The 20,556-nt window shown below is 42.4% G+C and overlaps 1 protein-coding gene across 1 annotated transcript in view; it reads left to right on the top strand.

The window, feature by feature from the left end:
• The window catches only part of KIF6 (kinesin family member 6), a 410,723-nt gene that overhangs the window by 39,627 nt on the left and 350,540 nt on the right, over positions 1 to 20,556 (top strand). The window contains exons 5-6 of the mRNA XM_060245036.1: positions 4,734 to 4,843; positions 18,139 to 18,268. Coding sequence (XP_060101019.1) covers positions 4,734 to 4,843; positions 18,139 to 18,268 — 240 coding nt within the window. The remainder of the gene's footprint in view (positions 1 to 4,733; positions 4,844 to 18,138; positions 18,269 to 20,556) is intronic.

Genomic DNA, 20,556 nt, shown 5'->3' with positions numbered 1-20,556 from the left:
TAGAAGAGGAGAGTCAGCTGGAGACTCACTGTGAGTTTGGCATCTCTAGCCTGCAAGAGGGCCATTCTACTTACTGTATCACAAACCTCATGAAACAAAATGGTTTGTAAATGGGAAGGTTCATGGCTTGTGAGACCCCACAAACCATAATGAAGAAGAGTTGGATTTATACCCTGCCTTTCACTCAGAGTCTTAGAGCAGCTTATGATCTTCCTTTCCTCTCTGCACAACAGACACCCTGTGAGGTGGGTGGGGTCGAGAGACAGCTCTAAGAGAACTGCTCTTGAGAGAAGAAGAGGAGATTGGATTTATATCCCACTCTCCACGCCGAATCTCAGAGTGGCTCACAATCTCCTTTATTTTCCTCCCCCACAACAGACATCCTGTGAGGTGGATGGGGCTGAGAGGACTCTCACAGCAGCTGCCCTTTCAAGGACAACCTCTGCCAGAGCTATTGCTGATCCAAGGCCATTCCAGCAGGTGCAAGTGGAGGAGTGGGGAATCAAACCCGGTTCTCCCAGATAAGAGTTGTCATGATCCTTGGCCTAGTGAGGCCTGCAGGCCCCAGGGAAGCCAGCTTATGAGTTACTGGGAAAAGCCTACATCTCCCAGGATCCCTTCCTGTCCCTCTGATTGGGTGGCAAGGTTTTGTAGGGAAACTGGCCCAGAGAGGGGTGGGGCCTGGGTGGAGGACTTAAAAGGGCCAAGCCTAGGAGGTGGGTGATCGTTCCCTGGAAGGCTGAACTGGAGGTAGGCTGTGCCTGGAGAGCTTGAGCAGGGGAAAGCTCTCTCATCCAAGGCAAGAGGTGAGTGTTGGTATTAGGTAAGGACTGTATAGATAGACATGTTAGGGCATTTGTTTATTTTCCCTTCACCCTTTTACTGTTTTATGCACCTTGTTTGTTATATTGCTCTGACCTTTTAAATAAACCTTTCCCCCCCTGTTGTAAACTCTGCCTGGTCCTCACGCCCTTATTTGGCCTAAGCTAAGGGAGGCCTGAAGGGCTTGGGAGGGTACTCTAGGCCTTCTCAAGGGGAACCCTTAACCCAGAGTGGTGGCAGCAATTGGTAATACCCTTCCTGAGTCGTGACAAGAGCCCACACACTACATCAAACTGGCTCTCAGAGAACAACTCTGAGTGAACTGTGACTGACCCAAAGTCACCCAGCTGGCTGCATGTGGAAAAGTAGGGAATCAAACTTGGTTCTCCAGATCAGACTCTGCTGCTCTTAACCACTATACCAAACTGGCTCCATGAAACCTCCGTTTTCCCAGTTCCTGTCCTTCCCTAGTCTTAACCATAGTTAATCTTGTCATAATGCTTAACTACAGTTACATCAGGAGGGATGGATGTGGTCTTCAGAATGAAGCATGCAGTCCTGAGCTCTCAAACATGTTATGGAGTGTATCTAGACTGGTTATACCAGCTTTAATATCCAACTATTATTGATAGAAATATTGTTAATAGAAAACTGAACACAGGTTGGAGAACTTTATATTAAGCTTTCTTCTGATGAGGTGGGAATTGGAGGGAGTGAAGAATCTTACTGGTCATGCAAAAACAAACATGAGATTTTATTTTACTAGATGAGAGCAGATACATTGAAGAGGGTTGTACATACTCAAGTCAAGCCTCTAAGACAGCCTGGCAGTTCAATACTTTTGTGCAGCAGGAAATGAAAGGCCCTTGGTAATCCTGCCATCATATTTCACAGAAAAGAAAATGAAATTTTATTTATATTTTGAAATATCAGTTCTATCACTTCATTACCTTTTGAGGCAAAGCCAAAAGGAAAAGTTTTATGCTCTTCCAAGTTAAAATCTTTGTATATTCTTCTATCCTCATTCTCTAATCTAGTCAAATTGCTGCTGAATTAAGCTTTATTGGTTTATTTACTCTCTGGTTAAAATGTGAGAATTGTGTTTCAAGTAGGCAAATGTTTTTCTAATTTATTATATGAATCTGCCAGAATCTAAGCCTAGATTACAGATAATTCTTTACTGATGGAATATTACATTAGCAAAATAGGATTTCATTTTATTCTATTGATAAAATCTTTTTTTACTAGGAAAACCTGGTTTATGTAAATTTATAGAAACATGTTTATCATCCTTGAATGACCTATATCGCATTAAGGCCTATATCAAAGTAGAAGCTTTCAATGGACAGGTAATTGCTAAGAGCTGTACATTGATCTTTCTTACCAATCTTAGGGGTCTTGCTAGGGTTGCCAAGTCCAATTCAAGAAATATCTGGGGACTTTGGAGGTGGAGCCAGGAGCAAGGGTGTGACAAGCATAATTGAACTCAAAAGGAAGTTCTGGCCATCACATTTAAAGGGACCACATACTTTTTAAAATGCCTTCCTTCCATAGGAAATAATGAAAGATTGGGGCTCATAGTTTTGGGGCTCATAGAATTGGACCCCCTGGTCCAATCTTTTTGAAACCTGGGGGTATTTTGGGGAGAGGCACCGGATGCTATACTGCAAATTTGATGCCTCTACCTCAAAAAACAGCCCCCCCCCTCATAGCCCCAGATACCCGTGGATCAATTATCCATTATTTCCTATGGGAATAAGTCTCCATTGGGAATAATGGAGTGTCCAGCAGTCATTTTCCTCCCCCCCTCCCGCTTTCTGATGACCCTGAAGCGGGGAGAAGGCCTCCAAACTGGGGGATCCCCTGCCCCCACCTGAGGATTGGCAACTCTGTCTCCAAATGACAGAGGTCAGTTCCTTCTGGGGGGCAATGGCTGCTTTGGAGGGTGGACTCTCTGGCATTATATCCCAAGGAAGTCTGTCCCCTCCACAAACCCCCACCTTCCTTAGGTTCCAACCCAATCTCCAGGATTTTCAAAGCTCCAGAATTTTCACAGGTCCATCAGTGACTCTTAGCCACAGCATATTGTTGGAACTCTCTGCCTGGGGCAGTGATGCTCTGTATTCTTGGTGCTTGCGGGAGGGCTACAGTGGGAGGGCTTGTAGTGTCCTGGCCCCATTGGTGGACCTCCTGATGGCACCTGGGTTTTTTTTGGCCACTCTGTGACACAGAGTGTTGGACTGAATGAGCCACTGGCCTGATCCAACATGGCTTCTCTTATGTTCTTACCCAGAGTTAGAAATAGGGTTGCCAAGTCCAATTCAGGAAATATCTGGGGACTTTGGGGATGGAGCCAGGAGGCATTGGGGGTGCAGCCAGGAGCAAGGGTGTGACGAGTATAATTGAACTCCAGAGGAGTTCTGGCCATCATATTTAAAGGAACCACACACCTTTTAAATGTCTTCCTTCCATAGGAAATAATGAAGGATAGGGGCACCTACTTTTGGGACTCATAGAATTGGACCCCCTCGTCCAATCTTTTTGAAACCTGGGAGGTATTTTGGGGAGAGGCACTGGAACTATATTGAACATTTGGTGCCTCTTCCTCAAAAGACAGCCCCCCCCCCGAGCCCCAGATACCCATGGATCAATTCTCCATTATTTTCTATGGGAATAAGTTTCCACAGGGAGTAATAAAGTTCCCAGCAGATATTTCCCTCCCCTCCCCTCCCCTCACTTTCTGATGACCCTGAAGCGGGGGGAGGGCCTCCAAACTGGAGGATCCCCTGCCCCCACCTGGGGATTGGCAACCCTAGGTCTTGCACACAAGGACAGGATTTTGTGGCTTCCTTGTTGCTGGTATGGCTGCAAATAAAGCATAGCAGCAGGATTTCCACAAGATGTGTTTTCACATGTGAAAGCCATTTTAGTATAGAATATCTAATTCTCAACTTGAAGAATTAAATCTGGAGATTGGAGTCATGAACAGACGAGACAACTTTCTACAAACCTGAAACTGCCTCAGATATGTAGAAAAATATGATGGTGTCTGACAGCATATATTGGGTTTCAGCTTCTGAATAATGCATTTTAAATATAACTTCTTTATTCATAAACTGAAGCTTTACATTTTTATAGTAATGTGTTTTGGTGATAAAATAGTATATGGCATAGTTTAGTATCCAAGTTAGCATATTATAAGTATGTTTTTGAGATGCCTATGAATGCAAATATAATGGGGCAAATGTATTTGAAAAGATGCTCATAAAGATAGGTTCTGGTTGCTTGGGTGGGTGAGCATCTCAGCCTCCATTTAATTTCCAAGCATTTCTACCTTCTGGTCCTATTTGTTTCCTCTGAGTCAGAACCTTATCCTTTGCTGTAGGTTGCTCATGTTATAGAGTATGACTGAATTATATAGCTGTCTGGTTGTTGCTTCTTTTTGTCAATATTGATTCATGATCCTTTTCTTCTAGACCTGCTAACCAAGGCATTATTCTGTCTTTTAGTGTGATTTGCTAGACATGCAGATTAGTCTGCAAGGAGGGTGGTGATTGGTGGGATTAATAACTGATATGATGAATACTTTAATGCCCTGCTTAAAGGAGGGGTAAGTGGTGCTTTTTCCCATGTAGCGTCAGTGTGAATGGGACCTTTGTATGGTGCTTTCCCAGGTGAATTTTGGAAATTTTCCATAGGGAACACAGTCTATTAGTTTCTCTTTCAGTTTTCAGTTGAAACATCTGCTTACTCTAGCGAAAGAGACAAACTTCATATTTAGCTCAAATTGAAAATGTGTCCAACAAATGAGATACAGTAAAGAGATATAGTCACAAAAGCTGTACTGCCAATTTACCCTGGGGTTTTAGACAACTATTTAAAGATGATCTTTTTATTTTTTTTTAATCCAGGACAGCAACAAAGTATATACAACGCATATTTCCTACTTAGAAATTTATAATGAGTGTGGTTATGATCTACTGGACCCAAGACACGAAGCCTCCAGACTAGAAGATTTACCGTGAGTAAATATAGTTTTAACATCAGCAAACCTCCTTTTTCTTCCTCTTAAAAAACAAAATGAAAACCACATGGATATTTTAACCTGCAATAAATAACCTATTGTATTCACCTTTGAAATGCTGACAAGCCACCCTCATTCCCTGCTCAGGCAGCTATCTCTTGAGGAAACCAGTTAAGCCCAGCCCTGCTCCGAAGCTAGGGAGGAAGTCATTTTGAAGAGGGAACCCTGCCCTCTCACCCCAGCAGGAATCCCTTGCTGCTCTCCAACACCCCTCTTAAGCATGGTTCAGCGCCATTTACCATAATTTGATCCCTGCCCCTGTCTCTAGTTTGGTGCCAGGAGAATCATCCAAGCTGGGGCTGATTTCATAACTTGAGCAACAGTGACGCATATAGGAAAGAAGACAATCACTTTCTCTTAACTGATACGATTTCATTCTATAGGCAAAACTCTAGAGCAGGGGTGTCAAACATGTGGCCCTCATCTGCCTTTAGACTGGTAACATATGCTTCAGTTAGGATTTAGTATTTATAGAACTGGTATTTAGTGTATGTGTGTATGTTCTTCTACCTTTGTATTCAGTGTGCTAATTCCCTATGTTATTAGTTTAGTTTTCTCAATGAACTTTCAACATTGAACCTGTTTATTTCTAAGAATCTGCACACTTATATGAAACATTAGCTCTGATCTTGGACCCTGGAATACATGAGTCATAAGGTCCCTGCATACAGGTGTTCATATGCTCTTAATATATATAAGGGGGAATGCTTCTAAAGTCAAGGTAACATGTACATCTGCAGCATCGGTTCTTTTCCCTGTCTTACCCTTTCATTTTTCTAACTGTTACTGTTTGTTATGAGAGACAAAAAAAGTTCCTTCCACAAGCCTAGGTGTTAGGTGCAGATTAATAAATAGCCTGTAGCTTTGCAAAAGTTTAACCGGGCTTGGAAGAGTCCTAGAGCTTGACCAGACAAGTTCAGGGATTGCACAGCTTTTATTTCAGTGTTTCAGAATTTTCTTGAGTGTTCTCAATGAAAGCATTTAGGGAGGTAGGGAACAGAATACAGAACTCCAAGAACAGGACCCCTCTTCTTACTTTTGTACTCACATGTTTTGGTTTCTCTTATTTATTCTAAATATTTCTATGCTGCCTCTTCCGAGAACCTGCTTGAGATGGCTTAGAGTAAAATATAATGCAAACACTAAATGTCATAAAAGTTAACTTTTTTTTAAAGCTAGTATTTTCCTGAGATCCTAGAAAAAATTGTTGATTCCTAAGGTTTGCAAAAATTGCTGCTCTTGTGATGTGAAATAAACAGACACTGACAAGGCAGTCCTGAGAACGCTTCCCTAAGTACAATGGGAGAAAGTCCCACTGAAAAGACTTTAGTAGGATTCTAAGTAGACCTGTTTAGGATTGCTCTGTAAATCCATTAATACACTCAGACTTAAGCAGGGCGGTCTAGGGAGTGGGTGAGGAGGGAAAGCAGTTTATAGCACAGGGAGGGTTAAAATAGGGATAGAATGAAGGAACTAGTTCAGTAAACTGAGAGGTCCAGCTTTGGCGCAGCTTTTCCAACCGATCATATGTTCAGCAGGGGGGGCACCTTGCAAGAGCCCCAGGAGCCCGCTCTTTACTTTTTCACCCAGTGGGTGAGTGGGTGGCTGCGTGGGAGGGAGAGAGGGGGAGGTGCCGCATGGAAGGGGGCAAGGCCGTCAGAGCCGTGGGGGGGGGGGGAAGTGGTGGCAGAGAGAGTGGGGGCCACCAGAGGGGGGCCTCTCCATCCAAAAAATTTTTTCATGCCCCCCCCACCGCAGTTTTCTGGCTACAGGCCTGCATGGGGAAGGAGTGTCATAGGTTGAAACTCTATTGTGCCCACAATCTTGTCAGTCATGACAGCTGCTTGCTTATGAACTTCCTTAATGTACAAAATTCTAAAACTTGTAATCATATGTTAATCATCTAAGATTTCTTGATACATATTTAACTGAACAGATTTATATCTTGTTCCACATTTTGAAAGTGCTATAGCTGAAGTATGAATTAAATTGCCCTTCTATCTGGGTGAGATATTAACACTGACTACTCAAGATATTAACTAGGCTCTTGTAATATTAAAATAGCATATATTTCTGCAGGGAAATCCATGTAGTGCTGTGAGAGGAGGGAAAGGAAATGGGCAGCACCTGTGTTGAGCAACCCTTTCCTTGGCCATCAGCATCTGTTAACACACTCTTTGTACATGGGAATTAGAAACACATGCAGAGCAATGTGCCTGAACATTTTCTTTACTTTCAGGTGCACACCACACTTTTTAATTTTCCTTTGTCTGGTGGTCACATGATGCCAAATGCCTTCCTGGCTCTTGTCCTTTCATTGTTTTTTCCCTTCCATTTGCTTTGTTGGCAGTCTTGGCAGGGATGAACCCTGTTTTAACACTTTTCTGGCATGCTTTAGAACTTCCATGTAGCTGAAGACTTGGTGCTTAACATTAAACTTTACATATTAGCTCCACAGCGCTTTACCTTTTTCCGCAAAGTTTTACTGTGTGGTGCATCTAATTATCCTGCAGACTGATTGGCTGATACTTTATTGGAATAGCCAGCCTTGAAGGAGATAGCTGCCTTATTTATCACCTGGGTTTAGAATGTGATTCATTATGCTCAGTGCAGTGAATTGAGCTGTAACAGCCACCATCACCAGGCATTTTAAATTACCGTATTTTTCGGACCATAAGACGCACTCCCCCCCCCCCAAAAAAAAGTGGGGGGAAAAGTGTGTGCGTCTTATGGTCCGAAGGTACGTATCTTCAGGGGGTGAGGGGGCGATCTGCTGCCTCTTCCTCCGATCCGGCGCTTCCCCGGCGCCTGCTTGCCTGGCTCCATCTTCTTCAGGCAAGTGTGGGATCGCTCCACGTGGCCCCAGCGCTTCGCAAGCGCGGGCCGCGGAGGGGGCAGCGTGCTTCCTACTTCCTTGTGTTCCTGCCTTCAGCTGTGACATTTAAAGCAAGCGCTGGGATCGGAGGGGGGAGGGAGCGATCCCAGCGCTTGCTTTAAACGTCACAGCTGAAGGCAGGAACACAGGGAAGTAGGAAGCACGCTGCCCTCTCCACAGCCGGCGCTCGCAAAGCGCTGTGTTTGCAGAAGGGGCGGGTGCTTCCTACTTCCCTGTGTGCCTGCCTTCAGCTGTGATGTTTAAAGCAAGTGCTGGAATCACTCCCTCCCCCCTCTGATCCCAGCGCTTGCTTTAAACATCACAGCTGAAGGCAGGAACACAGGCAAGTAGGAAGCACCCGCCTCCTCCGCAAACGCCGTGCTTTGCGAGCGCCGGCTGTGGAGAGGGCAGCCTGCTTCCTACTTCCCTGTGTTCCTGCCTTCAGCTGTGATGTTTAAAGCAAGCGCTGGGATCGGAGGGGGGAGGGAGTGATTCCAGCGCTTGCTTTAAACATCACAGCTGAAGGCAGGAACACAGGGAAGTAGGAAGCACGGTGCCCCCTCCGCGGCCGGCGCTTGCGAAGCGCTGGGGCCATGTGGAGCGATCCCACGCTTGCCTGAAGAAGATGGAGCCAGGCAAGCAGGCGTCGGGGAAGCGCCGGATCGGAGGAAGAAGCATCGGATCGCCCCCCAGGAGGAAGGTGCGTCTTATCCTCCGGTGCGTCTAATCGTCCAAAAAATACGGTAGTTTTGTTGGGTAGAAGTAGATAGGCGATGCTGCTTTATGAAAGATGCAATTGATGGAAAACTGTAAAGAGTACACTTGAATACTAGAAATAAGTTTTTCTCTTTTTATCCAATACTCAAAATAGTTCTAAAGTGTATTTCTTAATTTTGGCCCATGTCAGGATGATCCCAGCTAGCTCAATCTCATCAGATCTTGGAAGCTAAGTATGTTCAGCCCTGGTTAGTATTTGCATGGGAGGCCAACAAGGATCTCCAGAGTCACTATGCAGAGGCAGGCAATGGCAAGCCACCTCTAAATGTCTCTTGCCTTGAAAACTCTATGCAGGAGTGTCAAACATACAGTCCATGGGATGGAACCAGCCCTTGCAGGGTTTGTATCTGGCCCACAAGCAATTGGCCTCCTGCTTCCTTATCTGGGGCTGCAGCTGCATCACAGCTTGCTTTGGCTGGCTCCCTCAATTGCATGGGAGAGATAGAAAGGCAATCCTCTCTTCCCTTCATTGGCTGAGGCTCCCCCCTGCTCCTCCTTTGGGGGGAGGAGAGAGGGAATGAATGAGAGCTTGCTTTCCTAGGCTCCTTCAGTTACACTGGATACAAAGGCAGTCTCTCTTCCCTGCACTGGCTGAGGCTCTGCATCCCCTCCCTTGAGTCCAGTGGCATCTACATAAGACCAATAATTTTTTCAAGGTATAAGCTTTCCTGTGCCTTGCGACAGCTACTGTGCATGTGTGTGTGTTTTGTTGGGCTCATTATGCTGCAGCTCTCCTGTGTGCAAATGGGTTTGCCTCCCCCGCCGTTCTTTTTCACTGTATTCATGCCCTCGTGACCCAGTCTTTCTCAGTAGGAAAACACATACAAAAGCTCTCAATGCCCAACCACTTTATATCTTCCCCTGGGCTCAGAACATTGAGCATGAGATTTCTGTAATGAATAATAAACCAACAGTAGGTTTGCAACTTAGAGATACACCCCCGAACAACACCTGGACAGTATACTCAAGATTGTTACAGCACAGACATTGTCTCTAGATTTTGATGCAATAATTCAGAGCAAGAGGTGTAAGTTATCAGAGACTGTTAAATAAAACATTGCAAGTATGCTAATCTTTTAAGCATGTCTTATTTTAAGTTTTTTTTAAAAAAAATATTTAATTGTGTTTTCTGTGTCCTTTATAAAGTTTATATCTCCGCTACTTGGCATTTCATTTTATGACACACACTAGCAGTAAAGTCCATTGTAGGAAGAAAGACAATGAGCCCTAGAAAAAAATATGAATGTGGGGTGATGAATGTGTAGGTGGGAGGAAGGAAGGAAGATAGACAAACAGAATGAAAGAAAGAGAGAATGAATGGTAGGGAAAAGATGGGGAGAAAAGAGTGAGAGAAAGGCCCTTTCTCCATTCAGCTTTGCTCCAGATTTACTGAGTACTGAATCTACCTGCTACAAACTCACATCATTCAAAATGATTCTACATTTAAAAATATGTCCTCACCTCTTGCAGAGTTTTACTTCTATATTTGAAAAGAAGGAAGCCCCAGGCAAGGATTCCTGCCCCCCACGCAATGGAGTGCACATTGCTGCTGCGTGCCACCTCTTTTACCTGCCTGGGACCCAGGTAGCTGAAGGGGGTGGCAGGGCGCCTCTCCGCCACTTGGAGGCTGCCTTCCTTTGCCACCACCTCTTTTGCCTGCCCGGGACCCTGGCAGGCCCAGTGCTAAGGCCTCAGATGCCCCAGACTGTTCCCCTCACTTGCGCCTGCCCTGCCACTGTACCCCCGCCCATGGGGAGGGCAGGTGCAGTGGTGTGGAAGGAGAGGTGGGCAAGCTCCAAGCCGGGCATGCACAGTGTGTTCTTGAAGGCACAGACCACCTCTGAGAGCGCACTGAGAAAGCGTTCTCCTCTGAGTTGTGCTTGGAGAAGCCACATTGATGCCCCACCTAGCTGCTTTCACCTTGAGGGCAAGAGCAGCCGGGTGGGGTGTATTTTTTGAGTTGGGCCTCCCTTGTGAGGGAAGCCTGGCTTGGAGAAGCTGCACTGACACCCCTCCCGGCTGCCTTTGCATTGAAGGCGAGAGCAGCCAGGCGGGGTGCATTCTCCTCAAAGCTGAACTTTCCTTGTGAGGAAGCCCTGCTCAGAGGAGAGCATATGTCGACACAGCTCTGAGCAACGCACGTAATGATTTCCTGAATCACTGTTCTTGCAAGTGAACAATGGACAGGGCTTTGGGAAAGTAGGGTTGCCAATCCCCAGGTGGGTAATATAAATCTGCAAAAAAATGGAAAATAAACAAAAAAGACTGAAAATTATTTCAAAAATATATGTGATTAGTCAACTACCTCTTAAACAATATAATGATGATGATGATGATATTTAATTTGTATCCCACCCTCCCCGCCGAAGCAGGCTCAGGGCGGCTCACATAAGAACATAAGAGAAGCCATGTTGGATCAGGCCAATGACCCAGCCAGCCCAACACTGTGTCACACAGTGGCCAAAAAAATTGTACACACACACACACACACACACACACACACACTGTGGCTAATAGCCACTGATGGACCTCTGCTCCATATTTTTATCTAACCCCCTCTTGAAGCTGGCTATGCTTGTAGCCGCCACCACCTCCTGTGGCAGTGAATTCCACATGTTAATCACCCTTTGGATGAAGAAGTACTTCCTTTTATCTGTTTTAACCCGACTGCTCAGCAATTTCATCAAATGCCCACGAGTTCTTGTATTGTGAGAAAGGGAGAAAAGTACTTCTTTCTCTACTTTCTCTATTCCATGCATAATCTTGTAAACCTCTATCATGTCACCTCGCAGTCGACTTTTCTCCAAGCTAAAGAGCCCCAAGTGTTTAACTTTTCTTCAGAGGGAAAGTGTTCCAACGCTTTAATCATTCTAGTTGCCCTTTTCTGCACTTTTCTCAATGCTATAATATCCTTTTTGAGGTGCGGTGACCAGAATTGTACACAGTACTCCAAATAAGACCGCACCATCGATTTATACAGGGGCATTATGATTCTGGCTGATTTGTTTTCAGTTCCCTTCCTAATAATTCCCAGCATGGTGTTGGCCTTTTTTATTGCAATCGCACACTGTCTTGACATTTTCAGTGAGTTATCCACCATGACCCCAAGATCTCTCTCTTGGTCAGTCTCTGCCAGTTCACACTGCATCAACTTGTATTTGTAGCTGGGATTTTTGGCCCCAATGTGCATTACTTTGCACTTGGCCACATTGACCTCCTCTGCCACGTTGACCCCCACTCACCCAACCTCAACAGATCCCTTTGGAGTTCCTCACAATCCTCTCTGGTTCTCACCACCCTGAACAATTTGGTGTCATCTGCAAACTTGGCCACTTTACTGCTTACTCCCAACTCCAAATCATTTATGAACAAGTTAAAGAGCATGGGACCCAGTACTGAGCCCTGCGGCACTCCACTGCGAAGACTGCCCATTTATACACATTTTCTACTTCCTATTAATTAGCCAGTTTTTGATCCACAAGAGGACCTGTCCTTTTACTCCATGACTCTTGAGCTTACTAAGGAGCCTTTGATGAGGAACTTTATCAAAAGCTTTCTGGAAGTCAAGGTAAACAACATCTATTGGGTCTCCTTTGTCCACATGTTTGTTCACCCCCTCAAAGAAATGTAACAGGTTAGTGAGCCAAGATCTTCCCTTACAGAACCCATGCTGAGTCTTCCTCAATAACTCGTGTTCATCAGTATATCTACTCATTCTGTATTGAAGTCAGACTGACTGGCCTGTAATTTCCCGGATCTCCTCTAGACTGAGGCAAAAAATGCATTCAGCTTCAACCATTTCCCTATCCTTCTTCAGTAATCCTTTGACCCCTTGGTCATCCAAGGGCCCCACTGCCTCCCTGGCTGGTTTCCTGCTTCTAATATATTCGAAGAAATTTTTATTGTTGGTCTTTATGTTTTTTGCAATATGCTGCTCATAGTCCCTTTTTGCCTGCCTGATCACAGTCTTGCATTTGATTTTCCACAACCTGTGTTCCCTTTTATTAATCTTTCTTGGTCTAGCTTTACACCGCTTAAAGGAGTCCTTCTTACCTTTTACAGCTTCCATTATTTTGTTTGTTAACCATGCAGGCCTTTTCTTATACCCGTTGGAGCCTTTTCTAACTTGTAGTTATATTTTATCTGAGCTTCTAGGACTGTTTTTAAATAGCCTCCAAGCTTCCCCAAGGGTTTTGACTGCATTTACCTTTCCTTTCTGTTTCCTCTTCACATGCCTCCTCATCTCAGAGAATTGACCCCTTTTAAAGTTAAATGTGGTTGTGCTGGTCTTTTGGGACAACTCTCTATTTATACAAATGGTGAAATCAATAACGTTATGGTCACTGCTCCCAAGTGGTGCGATCACTTTTACATCTCTCACCAAGTCTTGGGCATTACTTAGTTCGAAATCCAGGATCGCCCCACCCCTGGTAGGTTCTGTCACCATCTGCTCAATAGCACAGTCATTGAAAGCATCTAGAAACTCAGTCTCTTTCTCTCGACCTGAACACATATTGACCCAATCAATATGAGGGTAGTTAAAATCACCTAATACGACACAGTTTTTATGTTTAGCCGCTATCTTTGATCCTTCCATCATATTATAATCGTCCTCTATTTTTTGATTTGGTGGGCGATAACAAACTCCCATAGTTAAATTTCCTTTTGGGCCCTCTATTTCAACCCAAAGCATTTCTAGAAGGGAATTTAATTCTTTTGACCTTAGTCTTACTGGACTGTATGCCCTCTCTGACATACAGAGTCACCCCACCTCCAACCCTTCCCTCCCTATCCTTCCGATGTAACTTATATTTCGGAATCAACGTGTCCCACTTATTCTCCTCATTCCACCAAGTTTCTGAAAGTCCCACAATGTCTGTGTTTTCCCCGAACACTAAACATTCCAGCTCACCAATTTTACTTTGAACACTTCTAGCATTTGTATACAAACATCTATAATTTCCCTTTTTTTTGTGAAAAAGTTTTTTATTATAAAACAATTACCAACAAACACAAACAAAAACAAACACACTCAAACCCACAAACTTACCAAATACAGTCCCAAGCTCTCGCACATAATACATTCCAGAAATCACAATACATTCTAAACAGATCTGTACGAGGTACAACAGGATACAACCATGACCCATACTACAACCACCCACCATACACACAGGGAGATGAAGAGGATTTTAGAAAGTTAGAAAACAGTATTATTACTCCATACCAAAACCTTTACTTTTAACCCATTCGTAAATAGGGTCCCATTCCTCCTGACATTTTTGCACATTACCGTCTCTTAATCTTGTGGACATTAAATCAGATTCTGCGACATCCAGCAGCTTATTGATAAATTCGTCTCTATGGGGGGTTCTGTCATTCTTCCAATACTTGGCATAGAGTATTCTAGCGATAGTAACTATATACAATAAAAGTTTCAACTTTGTCGTAGGAAGGTTTTGTCTGCAAATATTTAAAAGGTATAAGTCTGGTACATGGTTAATTTGTATTTTCAAAATTTTTTGTGCCCAAGTATTAACTTGGGCCCAGTATTTCCTAGCACGTTTACATTGCCACCATATATGAAACAGCGAGCCTTTGACTTCTTGGCACTTCCAACATTTGTTAGAGTATGTGGGGTAAATTCTAGCCAATCTGTCCGGTGTAAGATACCATCTATACACCATTTTATATAAATTTTCTTTAAGGTCCACTGGTTTTATTAATTTTAAGTTCTGTTTCCATAGCTTTTCCCATTCATCCAAGTCTATGTTATATCCAAAGTCCTTCAGCCAACGAATCCATGTTTCTTTCACAACTTCATCTTGCATTTTAACTTGAAGTAGCCAATCATACACTTTAGAAATTATCTTCTGTTTACTCTAAAATAAGATCTAGTTCAATTGGTTTATTCGAAAAACCCTTTTCCTTGTCTTTTTGAAAACTTGATTTAAGTTGACACTGTAGCCACCAATTTAATTTAGAGAGCTCTTCCTCAATCAGTTCATTCTGGTTATTCAGTAAATAAGCATAGTCTTGTGGATTGTCCCAATTATACAAGTTGGGATGAGTAAACGCTTCTATTGGGGATAGCCACTTCGGGGTATATGGGTACTGCGATTTAATTTCTACCCAAATTTTGTACAAAGATCTTCTTATTTCATGTCTAAAAAAATGGCCAGTTTTTATTGGGGTACGATACCACATATAATTATGCCAGCCTTCTCCTAGGCCAGCACCCTCAATGGTCAATAGTCTCTTATTGTCTAGCTTACACCAGGTTCTCAACCATGCAATACAGCAAGCCTTGTAATACAGACTCCAATCTGGGAGGGCTAGACCACCTCTTAATTTACTGTCTTGTAAAACTTTCAATTTTATTCTGGGCTTCTTGCCTTGCCAGATAAACGTCTTAATCAGAGTTAAGTTGTTGAAAAAATAATTTGGGTAGCATGATAGGAATTGTTTGGAAGAGAAATAAAATTCTTGGAAGAACGTTCATTTTTATTGTAGCAATTCTACCTAAAAACGAAATCTGAAGGTCTTTCCAAGTAGTTAAATCATTACGAATTCTTTTTAATATTTTTTCATAGTTGTCTCTATACAAAGTCTTTAAGTCACTTGTCAAGTAAATTCCAAGATATTTTATCTTTATTTCATGCTTGAATCCTGAGAGTTGCTGAAGAGATTCAATTTGAGCTTTCTCCATATTTTTTGTTAGAATTTTTGTCTTAAAAACATTCAGTTTAAAACCAGATATGTCTCCAAAATCTCTCAATCTTTGCTTCAGAAGAGCTATTGAAGAAATAGGTTGTTCCAGAATGAAGACTAAATCATCCGCGAACGCCAAAGTCTTGTTCTACATTGTTTATTCTGATCCCTTGAATTCGGGTGTCCTCTCTGATCTTCTTAATTAAAGGTTCTAACGTCAAAATAAAGAGCAGGGGAGATAGCGGACAGCCTTGTTTGGTTCCCTGTTCTATTTCTATCGAATCAGACATCACTCTGTTAAATATCACTTTCGCTGTCTGTTTCGAATAGACCGCTTCAACCATTCTACGGTAACTTTCACCACAACCGATTGCGGCCAATGTTACTTTAATAAAATTCCAATTGACGTTGTCAAAAGCCTTTTCCGCATCCACCAAAATAGCGGCAAATTCTTTGTCAGGATGGTCCCTATAATATTCGATCACATTTAACAATAGTCTCACATTCTGGTTCATTTGGCGGCCTGGAACAAAACCCGTTTGGTCTTCGTGAATTAAGCCAGCAATTATTTTCTTCAGCCTATTTGGTAAGATTGCCGCAAAAATCTTGTAATCACTATTCAGAAGTGAAATTGGTCTATAATTTTTAATTTCTGACGGGTCAGTACCTTCTTTATGAATAATTTCCCAGGCAAGCTAGGCCCTCAACCTTCCTCCTGCTGCCTCAAGACTTTGGCAGGCAGCCAATACTGTTTCTCACCATCTCAGTGGACAACTCTGATCCATTACCCGGTAGAAAAGTAACAACTAACCCTTCATCTCTTTGCGATGAGTCCTCCTGAACCGGAGACATTTCATCTTCTGTCGGCTTTCCCCCAAGATTTAGTTTAAAAACTGCTCTGCCGCCTTTTTGATTTTAACCGTCAGCAGCCTGGTTTCATCTGGGGACAAGTGGAGACCGTCTCTTTTGTGCAGCTCCCGCTTGTACGACTCACATAGCATAACATAAAATACAAACATTACAATAATAAAAGCACGTTGGTTACATAACAAATTACATATTACAGTTCACTTATATTATTACATTAAAACCATCAAATTCAATTCCAACCAATTAGTTTGGTGCTACAGTTTCGATGTTACTCATCTTACAATTTTACGTGATGACAGTACAATAGGTTCCACATTAAGAAAAAGCCAACTGAATGAGGGTTGTCTTGCAGGCCCTGCAGAACTGGATAAGGCTCTTCTGGCAATTGGTTCCACCAGTGGGGAGCTGTGATTGAAAAGGCCCTTTCTCATGTAGCTTTCAGTTTGGCCTCCTTCGGCCCAGGGATTGTCAATAGATTTTGTGAACCAGATCTCACTACCTTCTGGGAAACACATGGGGAGAGACGGTTCCTAAGGTAGGCAGGTCCTCTGCCATATAGGGCTTTAAAGGTAACGAATCCGGTACACAATTGGCAGCCAGTGCAGTTCCCACAGACTCAGCTGTATGTTCTCCCACTTAGATAGTCCCAATAACAGTCTGGCTGCCATGTTCTGCACTAGCTGCAGTTTCCGGGTTTGGCATAGGGGAGCCCCATGTAGAGGTTAATATAATCATTAATATCACTATAAATTCCAAAAACCAAGGTAAATGTGCAAGAGAACAAGTTTACACCGTTTTTTCAGTTCATCATATCAGTTTCAATTCATCATGTCAGTTTCAGACTTCAAGCGCTCAATGACTGGCTCCGCGGGAAGAATAAAGTGCCAGTGCCAACCAGATTTCAAGTGCAGATGATTTGAGTTTTTCAAAGATGTTTCTTCTGTTGCAGGTGTTCTATTAAAACTTCCATCTTTTTAAAGCAATTTCAAATTCAGTGGGTTTTCACAGCCTCTAACAGTAAAGCTGCCTGTAATACTGTTTCACTTTCCTTCATCTAAGAGACGTTTCCCACTCATCTGCAATCAAAGACATACATCAGTCCAACATATGTTACCAATAATTAATACAATGTAGCCAAGTCAGATAACAACTTACCAACACACAAAGAAAACACTTTTTGTAGCACTAGCTCTGGAGAAAACTCTTAAAGGGTTTCCCCACACATTCAGCTTACATTGTCACAATCCCCAGGTGGGGGCAGGGGATCCCCCACTTTGGAGGCTCTCCCTTCACTGCAGGGTCATCAGAAAGCGGGGGCTGGGGAAGGGAAATGTCTGCTGGGGACTCCATTATTTCCTATGGAGATCAGTGCCCATAGGGTATAATGGAGAATTGATCTGTGGGTATCTGGGGCTCTAGGGGAGTTTTTTTTTTAAGGTAAAGGCACCAAATTTGCAGCATAGCTTCTGGTGCCAATTCTCTGTGGCCCCCAAAAGGTGCCCCATTTTTCATTATTTCCAAAGGAGAGAAGGCATTTAAAAGGTGTGTGATCCCTTTAAATGTGATGGCCAGAACACCCTTTGCAGTCCATATGGGCTTCTAAAACCAGCTAACAGGGCTATTTATCTTCACTGGACAGAGATAAACATTCTTCCATTCTCTGACATGTGCTAAACAAAATAATATAGAACTCTAATAGAATCAAAGCCTACTAGCAAGTTATTAATGTGGTTGGAACCCTAGTTTGCACCTCATTTTCTCCTGGAGCTTATAGGGCTGTTCTTACAGAACCTACTGGAAACTCTTGGAGAATTGGCTACTTCATGGGTGTTTGGCGGCAGCCTAATATGCAAAGGAGTTCCTAAAACAAAAAAAGCCCTGGTTGCTATCAATATGTTTGGTGGCATTCATTTTTAGTTAGAATAAAGCCTGGTCTAGAGTTTGTAGCTGAAATACCAAAATGTTTCACTCAACCTCTTCCCTTGCCTTTTTCTTTCAGAAAGGTGACAATAATGGAAGATCCTGATCAGAACATTCATCTGAAACATCTCTCTTTGCATCAAGCAATCAATGAGGAGGAAGCACTGAACCTTCTTTTCTTAGGAGACACCAACAGGATGATTGCAGAGGTGAGAATTTTGGGCCAAACCAACCTAATTATCAGTTTATTCAAATTGTTGAAGCATTCCAATAAAAATGATCAAGTTAGTGTAAGATAGGAGGTCTCAATGTATTAGTCGCTTCTTCAGATGTTTAGAAGCATGACAAATTGTTTCATAATAATAAAAATAATAATAAATAAAATAATACTTTTGTCTCACTTGATTAAGAATCACTGGATCAGAGCAGTGGCCCATCTAGTCCAGCATCCTGTTGCACACAGTGGCCAACCAGTTCCTCTAGTGACCCAACAACAGGGCATTGAGGCTGAGACCCTCTGGTTTGCTTTCTGAATTTTTACTTGTTATGGGGGCGGGGCGGTTTGTATAAATTCTGAACTAATGGTTCTGTGTAGGTATATTGGAACACTTTTTCCCAATAGCCTACAACAAATGGTTGAAGGCTGAAACAAAATATCATTCATACAATTTTGTGGAAGAATGTTGGATATTAAATTGAATGTCTGATTGAATTTTGTGCATCCTGCATAAGTAAATAGACATAAAAAGATCAGAGCAGTTATTTTATATGATGGTATTAAAACTTCTTTCAGAATTGTATTGGAAGAGGTTATAGTAATACTGGAAGTAAAATCATTTTTATTTAGTTTTACTCCCTTTTGTATGCCTCTACGGGTGTGTGTGTGGGGGAATATATGGGATATATTAGTATGCTTAAAATGAATAACAATATATTAATTTGTATTCTAATTAAAGATTTGTCCTAGATGCAGGAGCTCCAACGTACATATTCAGCTTCCAGTCTGTCAACAGTTTTTTGCTTTTATTTCAAAATGAAGGGAGCCAGTCTGCATTTGCATTCTATTGTAGGTGAGAACTGGCTCCCTCTACTGAAGGGCACTCACAAGCCATTCCTGTATTTAGATAGAACAAAATAGGAGTCAAGTTGCACCTTTAAGACCAACTTAGTTTTATTTAGAACATTGGATCTTAAATTTGTACCAGTTTGCATTCTGAGCCACTGACTACCAGCTATCTGTGGGTTTGCTCACTGTACTGGATTCCTCGTCTGATGAAGTGTGCTTAGAGAGCACATGAAAGCTTATGTTTTAAATAAAACTAAATTGGTCTTAAAGGTGGAACTTGACTCCTATTTTGTTCTACTATTTCAGACCACCACAGCTGACTACTTGGATATGTCTTTAGATAGATATACTTACTTCATGGGGCTGTGTTAAATGCTAAGAATTCCAAAGAAGGGTTTCATTTGAAGACACAGGTCTTTTATCTTTGTGTCTGGATTCATTTTGAATTATGCTATTAATTTAAAATAGCACAAAATATACCTATGTGGTACTATCAATCTGATGCATTTTTAAATGCTGATTTAAATTTACCCATGTGCGAGCACATTGTTAGATGGATATGGCCAGCTGCATAAAAAATTAACCACATTTGTTCATGATGTATGGAATTTCTGCTGTGTAATTTTTTATCAGCTTTTCTGAAGATGACTTTAAAGGTCCACATGAAATGAATCAGAGTGGATTCAGAATTTCTTGAGATTTCTGCAAGCTGTCTTGCAAGGAAAGTTCAACCAGTACGTGAACATTAATTGGTGGAACATGATTTTGAGGTTTGCCAAATTCATGCTAAATGGTGATTTGAGTACACAGTTGGACCCTCCACATAATCCACTTCATCAGCTGGTTATAAAACATACAGATACAATGGTGGGAGGGGATAAAAAGTGTGTGAACCAGAAAGCAAAGGGGGGAAAGAACATGGTACACCTAAACTATTATTTCTATGTTATGAATACACGTCTTCATAATATGATGATGCATGTTCATAAAGGCTAAGAAATGACTGCTTAACTCAGTAATGGCCATTGGAGACCATCGTGTTCAGCAGTAAAGCCTGATATAGAATAATCTTTTTTGAATTTTTAAACTCAACACATAAAGATTTCTGGCATCTGGAAAACAAGAATTTTTAATGCAGTTGAAGGACTTATTTTTGCTTGCGTACAATGTCACTGTCTGGGTTTTTATGGCTATATGGGTGCTTATGAACCTTGAATATCTGATTTTATCATGCAACAGAGCAGCAAAAAATTGTTTTGGTTTTTAACCTATCAATTTTCAGGTTTATTTTCTGGTGAAGTAGTTTAGTAACTTAGTAACCAGTTTTTAAAATAAGGTGTCATGACTCAGGGGGGTCTTACCAAGTGCTGCCACCATTCTGGGTTAAGGGTTCCCCTTGAGAAGGCCCAGAGTACCTGTCACGGCTGGGGC

This window comes from Heteronotia binoei, chromosome 1, assembly GCF_032191835.1.
Source record: "Heteronotia binoei isolate CCM8104 ecotype False Entrance Well chromosome 1, APGP_CSIRO_Hbin_v1, whole genome shotgun sequence".
In the NCBI taxonomy this organism is placed as follows: Eukaryota; Metazoa; Chordata; class Lepidosauria; order Squamata; family Gekkonidae; genus Heteronotia; species Heteronotia binoei.
This window is presented reverse-complemented; position numbering and strand designations above follow the sequence as displayed.